The sequence below is a fragment of the Gossypium hirsutum genome, chromosome D10 (genome assembly GCF_007990345.1).
Source record: "Gossypium hirsutum isolate 1008001.06 chromosome D10, Gossypium_hirsutum_v2.1, whole genome shotgun sequence".
Classification (NCBI taxonomy): Eukaryota; Viridiplantae; Streptophyta; class Magnoliopsida; order Malvales; family Malvaceae; genus Gossypium; species Gossypium hirsutum.
In genome coordinates this window covers 54,996,815-55,017,829 of record NC_053446.1, presented here as the reverse complement: position 1 = coordinate 55,017,829, position 21,015 = coordinate 54,996,815, and the positions used below count along the sequence as shown (strand labels likewise).

The following is a 21,015-nucleotide window of genomic DNA, read 5'->3' as shown; positions in this document are numbered from 1 at the left end:
AATTTAATACATAATAACAAACATTACATTAAAAACATTAATTTTTACTTTCTTTGTTTAAAATTTGTATTTTTTGTTGACTTTTTAAATTTAATTTTAGTTTTTTTTCAAATATTTTTAATTTTCATATTACTTTTTTAAGCCCATTATAAGAATATTGATAAATCCATTAATTTTTATATATTGAGTTTATATAATGTATTGGACCAATCTCTAATATATTGGGCCTATAATATATTGTTATTAATTTTGGTTAGTTACCCAGTTCCAAATTGAACTAATTTGGTTCGGTCGATTAATTCAGTTAAAACCGAAAAGGCACACCCCTACCACTTCCAACCAATAGACCCCTCTTATTGTCCTTTCTCTTTTTGTTTAATTAATTTTCTATAAATCCGCTTTACAGACCACAAAATCAAACCATGAATATTGACCTAAATTTGCCCCAATCATGAACCTACACCATTCAATCAGTTAGATTTTTGGATATGTTGTTATTGATACAATGGTACAACAAGGAGGAGATATGGAGGAGAGAATGGTAGTTGTTGTGGAGGCCAATTCACCCAATCGAGACGGAGAGCCAGAGGTTACAAAGATTGAAAGTGAAGAGAGTATTAAGGTTAAGAGCTGAAGGTGAGTTGATAGAGTATGGGCTTGGTATTCTTGGAGAGTCAATCCCTTCTTCATCATTCCTGGGGATATTTATAGGCGATGGTCTCGTATAGGATAGTTTTAATGTGTTGAACTTACCATTAAACCATCATTATAGAACGAGTAGGGTGGATGTCTTCGATGAGACGATGATATCCGTGATGGGACAAATCCTGTCATTTATTCTTATTTAATGGTATAGAGAAGTTGAACTCACGTGTTATTTGGTGACCAACAATATTATGTTCTCAATGAGAGCTTAGGGACCCTAATGGTGGATGGATCATATTTGTTAGGATGGTCATTTCGAAAGGGAGGCTTGTTGGTGAGTCTTTTTGACTTGCCACGTTTTCTGATACAAAAGGGGTATAACAACTGTTATCTTTAACAAGACCTAACCATCCATCGTTAGGATTTGTAAAAGTGTAATCTAACTCTCTTATCTCTTCCTCCAAATAACTTGTCATCATTGTCATCACCACTGAGACTCCAATACCACTTCCAACAAAGAAAGATACTAGAAGATCCTTCTTATTCTCATCTCTCTCTCTCTCTCCCTCTCTCCCTCTCTCCCCCTCTCTCTCCCTCCCTGTCCCTGTCATTGTCCCCCCCCTCTCTCTCTCTCTCTCTCTCTCTCTCTCTCTCTCTCTCTGCTCATATTGTTTAATCAGTTTATTTTTGGATGTATTGTTATTTTTAATAAAATCTAGCTATCCATCATTAGGATTTGTGAAGAAGTGTTTCAATCACTTTGGATTCTCTAAAACCTGAATCTACTCTTGTTTTCATTTTCTTGATGTGTTGATATGTTGACAATGATTGTTGATTTGTGGAATGTGTTTGCTAATATATTAGGGGTTAACTGTGTGTTATGGTACGATTAAATATTTATGTAAGTGTTTAAAAGCTGTATAAAGTTTTTCTAAAAGATCTAAAAAATATACAAATACAAAACTATTATAAAATATTAAAAAAATAATATATATAAATTAAAAATTAAAAAAATATACATACAAAAATTTTTAAAATTAAAAATTACCCCTTCACCATTGTCTTCTTCTTAAACAAAGCTAGAATATGGGTGGAATAACAAGTTCCCAACAGCTGGATTCTGACCAAAATGGTGACTTGAAATTAATGAGCATTGGAAAATAGTGGAGAGCTTCAAAAGTTTGTTTTTTCATTTGATATGACAGAAATTGAAGGAAAATTGACCCACACATTTTATTAATCCTTTAATAAAATATTATTCTCTGATTATTTAAGTTATAAAATCCTTTTCTTTTCTTTTTTTTGACATAGTGGTTAATTTCCTTTCTTTTCTATAAGACCAAAGTGGGAGATTCTTGAAAATGTCCCATTTCTTTTGGCAAAATTAGAAAAAAAAAATCCAACTTTGAAAGTAGCTAAAGGAAACCATCTAGATTCCTATCTAAAATATGCTTAAACCTTATCTATATTATATATTTTGAATTTGAATTTAACATACCATAATATTTATCATTTCAATTAAAATTATATTTAGTATCCATATAGTTTTTAATAAATATATTATATAATTATTTTCATCCAAACAGATAGTTTAGTTAATTAACCAAAATTTAAAATCTCTTAACCGTTAATTGAACCGAATATTTTTAAAAATCTATTAACTGGCCGAAATAATTTAAATTAATTTAAGCCATTAACCAAATTAACCGAAATTTTTACATGTTTCTTGGGTCTATCTAATATATTAGGCCTATAATATATTATTATTATTAAATTCGATTAATAAAATTAATTACCCGATTTCGAAATGAATTAATTGATTATTTCATATAGACCCTAATCATAATCTAATATATGTTCCGTATTTGTAGCTAAGTTGGATAAGTGATGAAGAGGAAAATGAAAAGATTGTGAGCAGGTGAGTTTAATTCAGCCATTGAAAACTTGAAAGAGGAGCAAAATTGCCCAAAAGACTTTTTGTGGAGATAAAACTTTCCCAACATAGCTAAAGGTATGCTAGGCCTAGGATTCCATCTAGTCAAAGCTGGAAATTCAATGGTTGTTTTTCAAATATCTGTTCATCTTTTTCTTTTTTTTATATGTTTTTTTTAAATTTTTTTACATATATATATTTTGATTTTGATTTTTTAAAAATTTGTATATACTTTAAAATTTTAGTTTTTTTAGATTTTTTAAAAAATTAAAAAAATTATTTTTATAAAAAAAATAATAACTCAAATGGTATGCCCATGAGATTATTTATCAAAATGGTACGTTTGTTACAGTATTCTACCGGTGCCGCCTGATATAATGGCAACACCAGACTAAAATGTGATGACCTAAAATATTCAGTGACCTAATATGTAAATTTTCCATTTATATTGGCTGCCGAAAAAGACTTTTAGGTGTCTGTGACGGTGACGACACTAAACTTTAAATAGGGTAAATTGCTTCATTAACTCTCATTGTTCATTATTTTCTTTTATTCTTCTTCAACACCAAAAATAGAAAGGCCTCTACAAATTAGTCCAAAAAAATTTTTCTATCAAAAAAGTATTTTTGTAAAAAGGTCGATTCCAACTGGAAATAAATTTTATTTATTTTTTGAAAAATAATTTTTTTCAAATTATGTCTGACATGACAATTAGCAATATTGTTAGTATTTTTTTTTCACTCACATTATATCTAGAAACTATAAATTTAACTAATAATTATAATTTATACATAATAAGATTTTTCTAAAATTTTTGGGCTAATTAGTAAGAGACCTCTCTATTTTTGGTGTTGAAGAGGAATAAAAGAAAATAATAAACAATGAGAGTTTATGAAGCAATTTACCCTATTTAAACTTTGGTGTCGTCAAACTATTAGCTGCACCCTAAATGCTCTTTTTCAGTAGCCAATACAAATGAGAAATTTGCACATTAGGTTTCTGAATATTTTAGGTCATCATATTTCAGTCTGATGCCGCCAATATGTCAAGCACCACCCTTGGGTGTTGTTCAATTCATACCATTTTGGTAAATAATCAAATTAACATACTATTTCAATTTTTTTTGTGTATTAACAGGGTAAAAAAGCCAAGATAAGGGATGAGGGTAACATGGTTCAAACCCGTACTAAAAGATGTCTAACAAGAGCTTTAATAGTATTACAATCTCAAAGTGCCACGTCTTCCAAATTTAAAAGTGTTACAGAAAAATCCCAAAATATTGGAAGGATTTGGGAAGAGGAGCCAAGTTGAATGAGTATTTAGGTCGAATATGAAATTTAAATATTTTTTACATACTCAATATAAATTATTTTAAAATTTAATTTGAATATATAAATCATATTTTAGATATTAAAATTAAAAATATAATTAACAATATTAACAATTAGACTTGATTTTCAAATCTAAAAAGTAGAGGGATTAAATTTCAAATTTGTGAAAAATACATGAACTTATGACATATTTTAACCTTTATACTACAAAACATTTATTATTAATATATTTATAATTGTAATAAATGTTTATTGTTAAAATATTAATATTAAATCTTTTTCAATAATATATGAAGAGTATTATTATTAAAATTTATTATTAAAATAAAAATGAAATTTTAAATAATTTATCAAAATAATAAATATAAATAATTAAATATGTACGTTTAATAATATTGAAAATTATAATATTTTATATTAAAATTTTAATAATTTTAAATTTTTTTAAAATTAAAATTAAAACTTATTATTAATATAATAATATTAATTTTGAATTAAGTTAATTTTTATATAAAATAAAATTACCTACAAAGGAGCCCTTCTCCAAAAAATACTTAAGTTTCTAAAAAAAGGAAGTCATTTTATAGGAAAATGTAAAAAAAATATTGTTCGTAAGTTATTTTCTGTAAAACAAATGCATCCTAGTTTCACTTAAAGCCAAAAATATAAAACACTTAAATCTAGTTTTTTTTTTCTTTTATTTAGATTTGAAAAGTCGATATAAAAGTAAAAAGTTAATTGATTAGTATTATTTTTGCTTCAAAAATTACTTTTAAGTGTCCAAAAGCAATACTAAATAGATCATAATCAGTGGTGAAGCGTAGTAGAGACTCAGGGAGGCCATGAACCCCTAAAATAATAAATTTTTAGTTTAGGTTCTTATAATTTATAAAATTTTAAATTAATAATGGTAAAATTTCACTTTAATCCTCCAAAAATAATAAAAATTTGATTTAACATTTTAAAAATTATAAATATATATACTATTAGAATGATGAAATTACATTTTTACTATCATAAAAATATTCAATTTAATTTTGATCCGCCATTAATGATAATAATATTAAAATATATGCTACTTTTACTCTGTCTTATATTTCCACAGTAAATATCAGATACTAATAGGGGTTTAGCATGAGAGAAGATTCTATGAAACTGTGATTTCAGTCATCCTTATCCCTTTTCAAAAGGAGAATGACAAATCAGATTTTTCTTTTTTATTTTCAGCTTTTTTCTCCTGAAAATATTCAAATCCAACTAAAAAAAGCTAAAAATAAGAAGAAAAAATCTTATTTATCATTCTTCTTTTGGAAAGGGATAAGGATAACGTGAAATCACAGCTTTATACAATTTTTTCTCTTAAAATGAATAGTTTTTTATTTTCTCATTTATTTTATTTTTAATTATACATATCCAAATAAATTATAATCAAACAAAATAATTACCTAATAAAGCCATGTATGATAAAATTACGAATAAAATATTAATGTGATATAAAATTATTAAAAAAAATACAAATAACGTGGCGTAACTGTAACCGTCTCTCCTCCCCGGCAAAGGTAAAGCGGAATTTGAAACACAGAATCTCTCTTTACCAACATTGACAAGACTTTGTTACCTCATTCAGTCAATTATTGTGTATATATCAATGCTAATATCTGGCTTAAAACAGAAATGTCAGACGCACGAAAATTGAAGAATGGAAACAATATAGACACCCCATTTTTTCACTCCACCCTACTATGAGAAAAATAAAAAAGAATCAAAACAATACTTTCTTATCCCTGAAGTGTGACCTCTTTTGTACTGACCAACCGAAAAGAAAACACATGGGGATTAGGTGAAAAAGCTTTCCCATGATTCTTTCCTTTTCCACTCCATCACCTTTCCCATTTCACAATTAACCCTCGTTTCTAATTAACAATCAATGGTATTTGCACAGTGAAAGATATGTAAGCATAATATGTATTCATATTAATAACATTACATTAAAAAAAGTTGATTTATCATAAAAGATTTGCAATGCCCCATTCAAATGTGGGTTTAAAAAGTTTTTCTTTCTTTCTTTTTTCTCATTACAAATCTTGTTCTTGAATCCTAGTTGTTTTCTTGCCTCTCTAACTTCAGTTCCTGCATTTCATCAAGTGCCATTTGAGTTGCTTCACATCAGACTGCTTCAATGGCTTCAGCATGAACATCTTTGCACCTTCCTCCAAGCACCTGTTTCCACATACAGTATGCATACATTACAATCTTTTTAACATTATAATTTGTATTCATCAACGAATGACACGAAAACTTACTGACTGATACGAGTGGGTATGTTTTCGGATGACATGATTACAACAGGGACTTCCTTGAGAACTGATGATTCCTGGTTTTAATTCAAAATGGTGAGTGAAATGAAAAAAGGGTACTTGTAAATGTTGCTAATTAACAACTTTTGAGTAATGAAATGTTTAGTACCTTGATTTTCTTGAGCAGTTCATAGCCGGTCATTCCAGGCATGCAGTAATCTGTTATTATCATATTGACCTCAGAAACCTGTAAAACAAAGAAAAGACATAAAGGCACGATCTTTATGAATTTGAAGAAAGGGTTGGAGTTTTATTTTATGATTTACTTACAGTGCCTTCCAATGTATCATTTCCCAGTCCCAAATAATCCAAAGCCCTCAGTGCATTCTCTGCTGTAGTCACTGCAACACAACACAATTAAAAGAAATGAAATTCTTTGAAAAGAAAAAAGGATAAAAAATGAAGGATTAGAGAAGAAAAGAAAGATTATACCTTTGCAAGAGGAGTTCTTGAGCAGTCTCTCAACCAGTTTCCTATCAATGAGGTTATCATCCACGGCTAAAACATGGGGTTCATCTCCTAATTCCACCGCCATGTCCTTGGAACAGCCGCCACTTCCAGCACCACAACTAAGCATCCTATGCTTGTAAAGAAACAGAACCAAAACAAACCAATAAAGAAAAAAAAATTTGGAAAAAGTAGAAGGGATGTGTTATGGGAGTAAATGAGAGAGGGGTATACTTATAGAGAAGGGACTGTTTGGAGGGAGAGAAAGTGAGGAAGGAGATCAGAAATATTTGATTTGATTTGAGGGGAAAAAATGAGAAATAATTGAGAAGGAGGGAAGGGGGGGTTTGGGCTGGCAAATATATCCAATCTGACAAAACAGAATGTGCCATTTGCCTGTGCAGTAAAACAGACAGACAGGGGTTGCAGAATAATAGTGCAATTTGTTTTTATATTTTGTTTTATGAAGAACATGTATTAAAAGGAAAACAGAATCGTTTTTCTAAGTTGTAAGGTTTGGTGGTACGGATCAATTATAATCCATTGGTGTTGAAACAAACAAAATCCAAATATTTTCTGATTTGTTTCAATCAATCGTGGTGGCCCATTTCTCTTGCCAATTTAATTAAATAATTAAATCTAGATTTCATTTCATAATGTGGGTGGGGGTTCATGCAGAGATTCTCCAACTTCGACTTTCCTCAACTATTTCTTCCCCCATTAAATTATTAAAGATTTGAAGTCATCCATGTGGTATGTGTCTTGGGACTTGTAATAAATCCCTCATTTAGCTTTTTAAATCTTTTTAGAATCATGCCAACGAGTCCTTTGGATAATATGCCAAGGCTGTAGTCAAACACAATTTTGCTGCCTTGTTTTCTAAATTTGATTTAATACGATTTTTTTTAATCTTTTCAGATTTCAAATTTTTAACTTGATTTTTGTTGTATTTATTTAAATATATATTATTTGTGCTTGTACTTGGTTGTACTTGTAAATCATTTCAAATAATAAAAACATTAAAATCATAAAATAAGAATAAGCTTGTCCAAAACCCAAGACAATACGTTGTGTGTGTGTTTTGGAAAAGGAACAAGTATTATTTAAAATTTAAAATAAAGTTTGATACATAACTTGTGCGTGGGCATCATCCAAAAGCAAACCATGTAAACAAATAGGAGGATCAACACATACAAAAACTAGATTATCAAAAGAAAAACATCTTGAGAGGGTTGGAGCTGTAAACTACTCCCCATATGAGCAAACGCATCAACAAACATGTTCCCTTCATAATAAACATGTAGCAAGGAGTTATAACTAATAGAATGAAGGAGTGTCGTGCACTCATCAATCAAATGAGACAATATCAATCTAAAGTTAGATGATGATTTCATAAAATGTATGATCGATGTAGCATCAACTTCAATTACAAGATTGTTAATGTTAAGTTGTCAAGCTAAAAATAGACCATCTCTCATGAATAATAGCATCGACACCAGCCTTACCCAAGTTCCCTATAAATGAACCATTCGTGTTCAACTTAGCCCAACCTTGCGGACGAGGTTTCCACACATCTGGAATGAATTCTGGAATGTTAAGTTTTTTCACTACTAACGAAAGAGTAGTAAATTCATCAGTACTAGTCAAAATTCGTTGCAAAAAGCCCCGTAGAGGCCTATTGTTGGAGAAAACTAAAGCATTGTGACATAACCAAAGTTCCCACAAAATGAATGTAAAAATTGTTAGAATTAAGTGACTTGAATCATTATTTAAATAAAATACAGTAGTAAAATAAAATAAAAGTAAAATCCCTATAGAACTATACTTTTTTTATTTTATTTTAGAACAACGTTTTTTAAACCTTATTAAACTCCATCTATTTGATATTGATTAGAATAAGGTGTTTCAATCTTACTACACTCCTATTAGAATATGGTTTTACAAGTTTATAAATAGACACAGTCTACTCCTCTCGTAATTATTTGAATTCGACATAGCGAATTATTTTTTCCTCTGCCCGTGGTTTTTTTTCGAAAGGGTTTCCACGTAAAATCTGTGTGTTCTTTATTTTTCTCTCTTTTTCTTTGCAATAAATTGTCATTCCTGACGTTCTATTTTTTACAAATTGGTATCAGAGCTTCTGGATTGCAACACTAGATTTGCGTTGTGGCAGATAAAGATGCAGACAGTTCTTGCACAGATGGACTTAGAGGAAGCCCTGCTAGGGGTAGATAAGATGCCTTCAACATTGACGGAGGAAGAGAAGAAGCGCAATGATCAAAATGCGTTAACACAGTTACATCTACATTTGTCTAATGAAATTTTGCAAGATGTGATGCAGGAGAAGACCGTCACTGGATTATGGAAGAGGTTGGAACAAATATGTATGTTGAAAACTCTAACTAGCAAGCTACATATGAAGCAGCGTCTTTATGCTTATTGTTTGGAGGAAGGTGCATCTGTGCACAAACACTTAACAATGTTTAAAAAATTCTCTCAAACTTGGAGGCCATGGAGGTTCGGTATGATAAGGAAGATCTAGGGTTGATTCTACTTTATTCGTTGCCCTCGTCTTATTCAACCTTTAGAGATACGATTTTATATAGCCGCGAGTCTTTCACAGTTGATGAGGTTTATGATTCTTTAACTTCGTATGATAAGATGAAGCATCTAGTGGTTAAAACCGACTCTCAGGGAGAGGGTCTCATTGTTTGTGGAAGACAATATCGAAATGCTGATGATGATTGTGGAAGGACACAGGAACGGAATCCTCGCGATAAATCTAAGGGTAGATCGAAGTCTTCAAAAAGAGGTAAAACTTGTAACTTCTGCAAGAAGAAAGGGCACATTAAATCTAAGTGTTTTAAGCTACAGAACAAGATCAAAAGGGAGGCTATGAATCAAAATGGAAAACAACCAGAAAATTTTAGTAAAGTTGATGTTGTAGGTACAGCGATGGTGAACTTCTAACCGCTTCTGTCAACAATTCTAAAGTGAGCGACGAGTGGATCCTTGATTCGGGCTGCACCTTCCACATGAGTCCCAATCGGAATTGGTTTGTAACTTATGAAACAGTGTCTAAAAGTGTTGTTTTGATGGGAAATAATGCTTTATGTAGAATTGCAGGTGTTGGAACAATTAAAGTTAAGATGTTTGATGGAGTTGTCAGAACACTTAGTGACGTATGACATGTTCCAAAATTAAAGAGAAATTTAATTTCGTTAAGTACTTTTGATTCAAATGGGTACAAATACGCAGCTGAAAGTGAGGTTTTGAATATTTCAAAAGGTTCCCTTATTATGATGAAAGGGCAGAGAAAGGCTGCCAAGTTATATGTTTTGTAGGGTTCTACTATTACTGGTGATGCAGTCGTCGCATCCTCTTCCTTGTCAGATGATGATATTACTAAACTTTGGCATATGCGCCTAGGGCATATGAGTGAGAATCACATGGCAGAATTGAGCAAAAGAGGACTTTTTAATGGGCAAGAAATTTACAAACTGAAGTTCTATAAGCACTACGTTTTTGGGAAGCAAAAGAGAGTTTGATTCACCAGAGGAATCCATAACACGAAGGGAACGTTGAAGTATATTAATTTTAATCTGTGGGGGCCATATAGAGTGCCTTCGAGAGGTGGAGCTAATTATATACTAACTTTTATTGATGATTTTTCTAGAAAAGTGATGTGTTTTCTGCATTTAAGTCTTGGAAAACTATGATTGAAAAATAGACAGGAAAACAAATAAAATACCTTCGCACAGACAATGGCTTAGAGTTCTGTTTTGATAAGTTTAATAAACTGTGCAAGTCAGAAGGGATCATGAGACACTTGACAGTTCGTCATACTCCACAGCAAAATGGCGTTGCAGAATGAATGAACAGAACGATCATAGAGAAGGTTCGATGTATGTTGTCAAATGCCAACTTGCCAAAGTCATTTTGGGCCAAAGTAAACTTTACTGCATGTTTTTTTATCAACCGATCTTCATCCGTTGCCATTGAGAAAAAGACTCCACAAGAGGTATGGCCTGGTAATCCTGCTGACTATTTTGATTTAAAGATCTTTGGGTGTCCTGCGTATGCTCATGTTGTTAATGGAAAATTGGAACCGAGATCCTTTAAATGTGTTTTTCTTGGTTATAAAGCTGGTGTAAAAGGGTATAAGTTATGGTGTCCTGAAAATAGAAAAGTTGTGATTAGTAGAGATGTTGTTTTTGATGAAACTGCTATGCTACCTAACTTATCTCTTAAAGGCTTTTCCAATAAAGAAAATCAAAAGCAGGTGGAATATCAGATTAATCCAGAATCTACAACAAAGTCGGCTCCTCAAGCTAGTAGAAAAATTCATAATAGAGTTGCTTCTTCACCACAATACTTTATCGCTAAAAACAGAACTAGAAGAGAAATTAAACCTCTAAAGAAATAACCCGAGGCTGATCTAGTTGCTTATACTCTAAATGTGGCTAAAGATATAAATGCAAACCAAGATCCATCTAATTATTCTGAGGCGGTTAGTTGTGAAGACTCAGAAAAGTGGATGTTTGATATGCAAGAGGAGATGAAATCACTCCACAAAAAGAAAACATGGGATCTTGTAAAACTTCCTGAAGGTAAAAAGGTTGTTCATTGTAAATGGGTGTTTAAAAAGAAAGAGGAGACTCCAAGAGTTGAAGAACCCAGATATAAAGCAAGGCTTGTTGCAAAGGGTTACATTCAAATTCCAGGAGTGGATTTCACAGATGTATTCTCCCTAGTTATGAAGCATAGTTCGATTCGAGCTTTACTTGATATTGTGGTCATGCATGATTTGGAGCTTGAGCAGTTAGATGTAAAAACTGCCTTTTTTCATAGAGAACTTGAGGAAGATATTTACATGCAACAACCAGAGGGTTTTACAATCTCAGAAAAAGAGGACTATGTTTGCTTGCTGAAAAAGTCCATTTACAATTTGAAATAGTCACCAAAACAATTGTACAAGAAGTTTGATTTCTTTATGACTTCTCATGATTTTAAAAGAAGTAGCTTTGATAGTTGTGTTTACTTTAAGAAAAACAGTGATGGTTTTTTTGTGTATCTACTCCTTTATGTTGATGACATGTTGATAGTAGCAAAAGATAAATGAGAGATAAGAAAGGTCAAAGCCTAACTAAGTGAAGAATTTGAGATGAAAGATTTGGGACCAGCAAAGAAGATACTTGGTATGGAGATTCTCAGAGATAGAAAAACAAGTAAATTGTACCTAAGTCAGAAGGGGTATATTGAGAAAGTTCTTTGCAGATTCAATATGCAGAATGCTAAGCCTATTAGTACTCCTTAACAGCCCATTTTAGAATTTCATTGGCTTTGTCTCCACAATCAGATGATGAGATTGAGTACATGTCACATGTTCACGTCCAGATTTATCATATGCAGTCAGTGCAGTTAGCAAATACATGGTGAATCCTGGTAAAGAGCATTGAAAAGCAGTTCAGTGGGTTTTAATATACTTACGAGGTACTACTGATGTTTGCTTACAGTTTGGAAGAACTAGATATGAAGTCATTGGGTATGTTGATGCTGATTTTGCTGGAGACCTTAATAGAAGAAGATCTCTCACAGGTTGTCTTTACAATCGGAGGTTGTGCAATTAGTTGGAAAGCCACTTTGCAAACTACAGTTGCTCTGTCTACCACTGAAGTTGAGTACATGGTGATTACTGAGGCTTGTAAAGAAGCTATTTGGTTGAAGGGACTCTTTAGTGAACTTAATGAAGACCTTTAAATCAATACCGTATTTTGTGACAGTCAGAGTGTCATCTTCCTTACAAAAGATCAAATGTTTCATGAAAGAATAAAACACATTGATGTTCGGTATCATTTTGTTCGTGATATTATTGCTTATGGTGATATTGTTGTGAGCAAAATTAGTACTCATGAAAATCCTGCAAATATAATGACTAAGTCACTTCCTATAACCAAGTTTGAATATTGCTTAGACTTGATTGGTATTTATTGTTGAAGTTAAATCTTTAAGGGGTTTTATGGAAAAGGTGGAGAATTTGTTCGTTGAGAGTTCGCGATGAAGAACTTGTTCATTGAGAATTCGTGTCAATGTGGAAATTGTTAAAATTAAGTGACTCGAATCCTTATTTAAATAAAATACAGTGGTAAAATAAAAGAAAAGTAAAATCCCTATAGAACTATACTTCTTTTATTTTATTTTATAATAAGATTTTTTAAACATTATTAAACTTCATCTATTTGATATTGATTAGAATAAGGTGTTTCAATCTTACTACACTTCTATTAGAATATGGTTTTACAAGACTATAAATAGACATAGTCTACTCCGCTTATAATTATTCGAATTCGACATAGTGAATTATCTTCTCCTCTGCCTATGGTTTTTTTCTCGAAAGTGTTTCTACGTAAAATCTGTGTATTCTTTATTTTTCTCTCTCTTTTTCTTTGCGATAAATTGTCATTTCCGACGTTCTATTTTTTACAAAATTTATGTACCAAGGAATCAGATGATGTAGAATCCAATTTTTGGAGGTGATATTACTCGACAACTACTCTTTCCAACTATTAAACGAATGTGGATTAACTTGGCAATACTTAAAGACCTCGCTCCACAAATTTTGTGTAATGTGATAATCCCATAAATGGGCGACAATAGATTCTTGAGTATTAAAGAAAAAGAGCAAAGCTCAACATAGTTTATACCCATGCGGGAGATGAGGGACCTAGTGGGGAGAGTTTTCCACCCACATTTCCGTAGGAAGAATTTCATTTTAGGCAAGAGTTGATCTTTCCACAACGACGTCCAAAAGTTCATAACAAAACCAAGAGGATGGGTGAAATTAGGGTCACTATAGGAGAGAATGAAGTGATAAGCACTTTTCAAGGAAAGGTTCTAGTTTTAAGGGGTCCCCAGCATATAGAATCCATACCCGAGCCATTATAAGAACCTGGAATACTTAAAAGGGCAATGGTTACATCTTGCAAAAGTTGAAAAGAATGTAAAAGATACCTTGTAGTTGTCCATCTATTATGAATATAAGCAACAAATCAAGATCCTTTTACAGAAGAAAGGGGGCCATGGATAAGATTTTGAATATGGCTTGACCACATCTAATTATCATTCCAAAAGTTGACTAAATTCGCATATCTAACAATCCTTCTAATATCGGTATTAATAAACCAACTAATCTTTCTCAGATACGACCAAATTGGGGAAACGTTCTGTATAAGATGAGGATTACATAAGTCAATAAGATATTCTGAAGAGAGGATTTTAGCCTACAAAGCATATGTCTCCTAAATCAGTCACCACCCAAGTTTAACAAGTACGATTTGATTTTTTAATCTTCGCACGTGGAATACTTAATCTGCCAAAGGCTTTAGGTTGAGACACCGACTTTCAATAAACAAAATGCTAATGGTAAGAAGATTCATTACTTCCCAAAGAAAGTTCTTATTAATGCAATCTAGCTAATAATGGTTCTAGAAGGGAGCATGCAACATTGCATAAAATAATTAGGAATGGAAGCTGTCGTTGACTAAATAAGCATTAGTCTACCAACATGAGATAGGAATTTAGCTTTGTAACACCTCATACCCGACTCAGTCATCGGGACCGAGCTACAGGACGCCAGATCTACTGCTGAAGCAACTACGATCAATTATACACAATGCAACTACTTACACATGCAAATAAGTATATTATGCATTCATAATATGCTACACAATTATTTTTGGCCCTTATACGAGCTAATGAAAGCTCTTTCGCTAACCCAATGTCGAATTAGGACCAAATTGTAATGTTTTCAAACTTGCGGGCTAACGTCGTGACATCATGGCTTCCACATTACGACATTATCAATCAATGAGTTACGTTGCAACTTCAGAAATCTCAACGTCTCGATTATAACACCCCTAACCCGTATCTGTCACCGAAATAGGGTTTCAGAGCATTACTGTAAAAACGTGACATAAAAACATACATTTCCAAACATTAATATAAACATAGCATAATCCTTTCATATACAAACATATTGTCACTTAATCGAGCCCTCGAGGACTTAGAAATACTTTATAAATGATTCCAACCTAAATAAAAAATATTTGAAACATTGAGGAAAAATTTAGAAAAATTAAACTACAGGGGTCACACAACCGTGTAACAATCAAATTAGGGACACACAGCCATGTCCCAGCCTGTGCCCCTGCTAGTGTAACTCTCTGAGTTGAGTCACACAGCCAAGCCACATTCCCGTGTGCCAGGCTATTTGCTAGGCCGTGTAACTGCCTGACTTGAAACTTTTAAAACCTACAGAGGATACAAGGCCGTGTGTCACACACGGCTGAGACACATGCCTATGTCTTAGGCCGTGTGGACAAGAAATTGGCCAAAATCAAGCCATTTCCTTCACCCACTTTAAGCATGTACCTAAACATAATTTGCTCATATGACCAAGGCATCAAAACATACCTAAACATGCATAAAATGACCAATTCACTGTGCCATTAATCCATCCAACCAATATGCCAATAAGTCACCTTAATCACAATTCATCAAGCATATCTAAACTTATGCATAATTAACCATATCTCATTCATGCCCAACTAGCTCATTTCTATCTCAAAGCATAACCTAACTTGACCACATTGTAACCATACCATCACTTACCAATTTAGTCATTAAAACATGCATCAACTTAACCATATTAACAACCAACCACAAGGTATCAAAAGTACCAAAAGTACCACAAATTCAAAGGAAAATTTACATGCCATAAATATCAACTAGCCATTAAACATAAGTCCACCTATACATGCCATTATAACCTTGACCAAAACAACAAAATCTACCGATATAATCACTGGATAGTGTGATAGGTCTCCAGCGAGCTTCCAAATCGATCGAGCTTCCGACAATCTATAAAACATAGGAAAGAAAACTATGTAAGCATATAATGTTTAGTAAGTTCTTATAACATGAACATAACTTACCATTTTAATGCATAACTTTAAAATTAAACATGATACAATCCAACCAATAGCTTGGCACAAGCCTAAGCATCATCAACAACAATTGTTAGTGCATTAACACATAATTCACTTGAATTGTCACATGATAAGGTAAATTCACATTAACATAATGCCATTGAATTCACATTAACATAATGCCATTGAATTCATACTTTCCATAAACATAGATATACATTCATAAATCATTATTATTTCATACTTTTCCATAGGTTTATAACATAGCCATTGGAACATTTACCGTTCCTTCCCTTTTCATGCTCGTTGAACCACTTAGAATAATATCGAATATATGGGAAAGCTCACACAAAGTGTGCTAAACATATGGTCAGAACCATTCCTTTTTCTTTTCATTTTCCTTTACATCATTGCTCACTCGAACCATAAAATGAGTCTGCTTACACAAGCTGACGGTCGGAATGTAAGCTACACGATATCTCTCACACAAGCTAACGAGTATCTACAACAAATATCGAAACTCAGCCATCGGTAGGACATTCAGGACCAGCACCCGAAACATGGTAACCTTAATGACATGTTATTTGTATCCTATATATTTCTAGGGTTCAAACAGGGCTCGATAATCGTCGAAACGTCGTTGGATTTCTATCGTTCATTTACATGATAAATTGAACTATAACAGATATATCAAAATAACATTAAAATGTTATTTAAACATACGAATTTACCTTGATTACAAAGACGTCGAAACAAGATAAACTAATCCGAAGCTTTAGCTTTTCCTCGATTTAGATCCGTACAAGGTTTATCTTGATCTAAATAACCAAATTCAGTCCATTTAATACTCATACTATTCAATTTAGTCCAAAATTCATACTTTTGCAAAATTACATTTTGCCCCTAATATATTAACTTCTTTACAATTTAGTCCTTAAGCTTGTAAATTGAAATTTTTGCAATTTCATCCACATTTCATGCTAGTTGAATTACCTAGGGACTTATATCAACCCATACAAATCATCATTTCAAAATTTTACCATGTTATTTTACTACTTTAACAAATAAGTCCTTAAATGATAATTTCATCAAAAATCATTTTACAAAACTTGTTTATTTAACAACAAGGATTCATAATCTTTCATTGAACTTCAAAAACATACAAACATGTTTATGGAAAAAACCTAGACCTTTAACAATTTTGTAAATTAGCCTCTGGGCTAGCTAGATTAAGCTACAACGATTCCAAAAACATAAAAATCATTAAAAACGAGACAAAATAATACTTACATCCAATAGGTATCTTTAGCTGAATGCTCAAGCTCCTTCAATGGAGTTTTTCTCTCTTATTTTCGGCGAAAAGGATGGACAAACAAGATGATATCTTTTGTTTCATTAATTTACTTTAACATATTTATTAAATTACAAGTTTAACCTTTATTTAACTTAACTTTTACTTAATTTGCGTCCATCTTTGTTCACTAACAATAAAAATAGTCTAATTACCATTTAAATCCACTCACATTTAAGTTTCATAGCAATTTGACTCCTTTTACTAATAGAACTCTACTTTTACACTTTTTACGATTTAGTCCTTTTTACTTAATTAAGCATGCAAATGTCAAAATTTCTTAACAAAATTTTTATACGACACTACTAACATATTGTAGGTATTAAAATAATAATAAAATAAATATTTACTCGTATGATTTGTGGTCCTGAAACCACTGTTCTGATTTCATTGAAAACAGGCTGTTACAACGATGCCACTCATTGTCGATCTATGTCACAACGTCGGGGACTTATGGTCGCGACGTTGCACCTGTTTTGGCAAAGGACACATTGATACATTTTTCATGTTTTCTAGCAAACACCTGTATACATTCATGATAACTTTCCAACATCAATGCAATTTCATTCCATACCAATCTATACCAATCAAAGCATGCGAACATTTGAATCATGCATTCAAATTGGCACAGAACACATAATCATCATTTCAACATATTCAAGCCATTTATCAACCTAGCCATGCCAAGTTACTCCATTTTCAAAATACAAACATATCATGCCTATGCAATTTGGGAACCAAGAACTTAAATAACCTTAACATGAATCAAACAAAACATAAACTAAGCTATACTTCATGCATAACATACAAACATACCATAATATCACCATATTGATATTCAGGATTAGGAAAGGCCATTTACACAATTAAAGCCCTATATACATGCCACAACATTAAGAGTCCAGATGAGCATAATTCTACTTATTCGATGATAGTGTGATGTCTGTAGAGATTCAGCTTTGAAAGTGTCACAAGTTGAAGATCCACAAGTAGGAGAAATAACTAGAGTAAGCATATAAATGCTTAATAAGTTCAAATGGAAATTACATACTTACCTTGCTCAAAAGTGAGCATATTAGCTATCTTAGTTTTAGCATACTTTTGGCTAGAACATGGCACTCAAAATAACAAGGTAAGCATAATTGTTCATACACATCAAACATTATAAGTATAATTCACAACATCACTAATATGAACCAATTTCACTTAACTCACCACAATGTTAAAATTTATCATCAATCTATGAATTTATATCAAATACACATAACTCATATCAATTTCATATTCTATCGTCTATCCATAAATTTATATCAAATATACATAACTCATCTCAACTCCATATTCTATCCATGAATTTATACCATATCAAGTGAATTACATATCAAATTAGTTTATTAAATTCAATTCATTACATTTCAAATTTCTAAATTCAATTATAATGTTTTGCCCGATAGAACCCTAGTAAAACGAACTTAGATACACGGATGAACTACACCACACCAGATAGCTCATAAAAGCTTAAACTAGACCACACCAAGGCACCGAAGTGCAAGGCACTTAAGCATCAAATGCATAAATATTTTCAAATATATCCCTCCACCACACTAAAGTCTTTGTAGAGACATATAATACTTGATGATCCGCAACAGATGTTGGATCTTGATATAACCTGTAATAATTTTTGTACAATCACATATCTTGTACAAGCATGCATATGACCCTATTGGCATGCCGATCATATCTTGACATTTTACTAAGTTCACATGGACATCAATTATACATGTATTCATTATCATTCCCTATAAGCAATCATTTTCACATGTTTCTACCCTATAATTGTCCACATTTACATATCCTACCCTATGATCATTCACATTTTCATATTCATATCCTGAACCATTTCATATCAATCAATAATCTTAATTCATTTCAATTTAATTCAATACAAGTCAATTTCATTTTCTAACCATGTATGCCAATATAATCAATTTTCAAAGTCATGTCTAAGCATAGTTATAATGAAAAACACAAGCACACACATATAACACAAAGAAGGTTAGTAAGTTCAATATGAACTTACCTTTCAAAATACAAAACGAGTGGATCCTTCAGGGAATAATCCACAATTTTTGTTTTTTCCTTATTAACTCTACTTTGGTCCAATTCTTGATTTATACAAATATTTTATATACCAAATCAATATTAAACATTATCATATATTTTCATGAGATGCATGATCCTAAATAAGTCTATTTTTTTGATTCCCCTCATATATTATATTTTATTCAATTTAGTCCCTAAACTCGGGATAAACATAACTTTCGATTCCTAGCTTCGGATTAAAATCTGATTTCACTTACTTTCATTAGGGACCTTATACTTTCTATTTATAATTTAATTTCATGACAAGTTTTATATTTATTCAATTTGGTCCTTAATGTAATAAAGTTGATAAATAAACTAAATTAACTTTACAATCTAGTCCTTTTCATAATCTAAGCTTAAAATCTATCAATTTCAAGCTTAATTCATCAATCTATCAACAATGGAAACACTTAAAACTTCAACAATTTATCAAATTGGTACATGGCTAGCTAAATAAAGCTTCAATGACCCCAAATCAAAAAAAATTACATGAAAAAGGACTTAATTACCTTAAATTTTGATTGGCTAAATGCTTTAAAAGCTTGGAAGGTTTTTCTTTGGTTTCAAAAATGGTGGACGGTGAAAGATGAGAAAGATGATGCATTTTTTCCATTATCATATGTTTTTATACCATGATTATTCACTAATTAACATAGTTTAATTAAGTTTTTTCTAACAATCTCATTATAGGTTCTGATCATATATGCTCTTTTTAACACAATGCCTAAAACTACCCATAGCCCCTCTCCAACCCATAAATAGGAGAATAATGTGCTTCAGCGCACTCGAACCCACGTCCTTTTGCATTGGCAACAATACCCATGCCAAGCGAGCTAAGACTCAATCGGTATAGTTTAATTAAGTTAATCATGCCTTGATTACTATAATTATCTCTTAATATATACATAGTGGAAAATGTCACCAACCTCAACTAATTCCTATTGGAAAATGATTTAATTACCATTTTAGACCTTTTATTAATTATTGTTTAGGTCCCCAAGTCTTTTGTCAATTAAAACTCTATAACAATTAAACTTTTACAATTTAGTCTCTAAGCCTTAATTAACTATTTTATTGACTAAATTCCTCAATCGCTCTTCAATATATTTTTATACTAGCTCTATAAATATTCATATTTTATATTTACAGACTCAATTTACGAAAATGAGTTCCAAAATCGTATTTTCCGGTACCATTGAAAATTGGGTCATTACAAGCTTACGAGTAATTGAGCCTATTTTGGACTTTTTCAATTATAAAGTTTTAATCATATGTGTAATACCTGATTTTGGCCCGGGTCTAAAAGGCCCAAACTACAACAGGCCTATATGGCCCAAACCCGAAATACAGAGGCCCAAAATACCAACCCAGTGGCCCAAAACAATGTCAGAAACCCCTAGAGTTTCTGGGGTAAACTTTTGCACCGCATCCAAGCCCCCGCATGAGCCGCACGCCTTCACCTGCAAGAAATAAACACAAAGAATGAAACAAAATCAAAGATCAAGAAGATATCAAACATGATTTGTTTCTTTATTTTTTTATTATTACTATGGCTATAAAAAGGCCATTAATATACTGTTTTGGGGGATTTGATTTTTTGTTTTTTTTGGAAATCAATAAAAAAAACGAGTATTTTCACAATATCAAGCAGAGAAAAACAAAATAGAGATTAAAGGTAGTGATTTGTTTTCTTTGTTTTCTTTTCCTTCGATTCAATTTATTTATTTGTTATACGGAAAGTAAAAAGAAAGAAAAGGAAAATACCTGGAGACGCCTTTAAATCTGCGCGAAAAGAGCCGAAAAGCCTCTTTGGGGTGCG

General features: G+C 31.8%; 1 protein-coding gene across 1 annotated transcript; it reads right to left on the bottom strand.

Annotated features, from left to right (window-relative positions):
- Nucleotides 1-5,858: 5,858 nt before the first annotated feature.
- On the bottom strand, nt 5,859-7,153 carry LOC107915953 (two-component response regulator ARR17). Its single transcript, XM_041103307.1, has 6 exons — nt 6,948-7,153; nt 6,699-6,844; nt 6,537-6,607; nt 6,376-6,453; nt 6,213-6,283; nt 5,859-6,129 (listed from the first exon to the last, which is right to left on the bottom strand). Exons 1-6 carry the CDS (start codon nt 7,103-7,105, stop codon nt 6,033-6,035), a joined length of 621 nt encoding a protein of 206 aa, XP_040959241.1. The 5' UTR covers nt 7,106-7,153; the 3' UTR covers nt 5,859-6,032.
- Nucleotides 7,154-21,015: the final 13,862 nt, after the last annotated feature.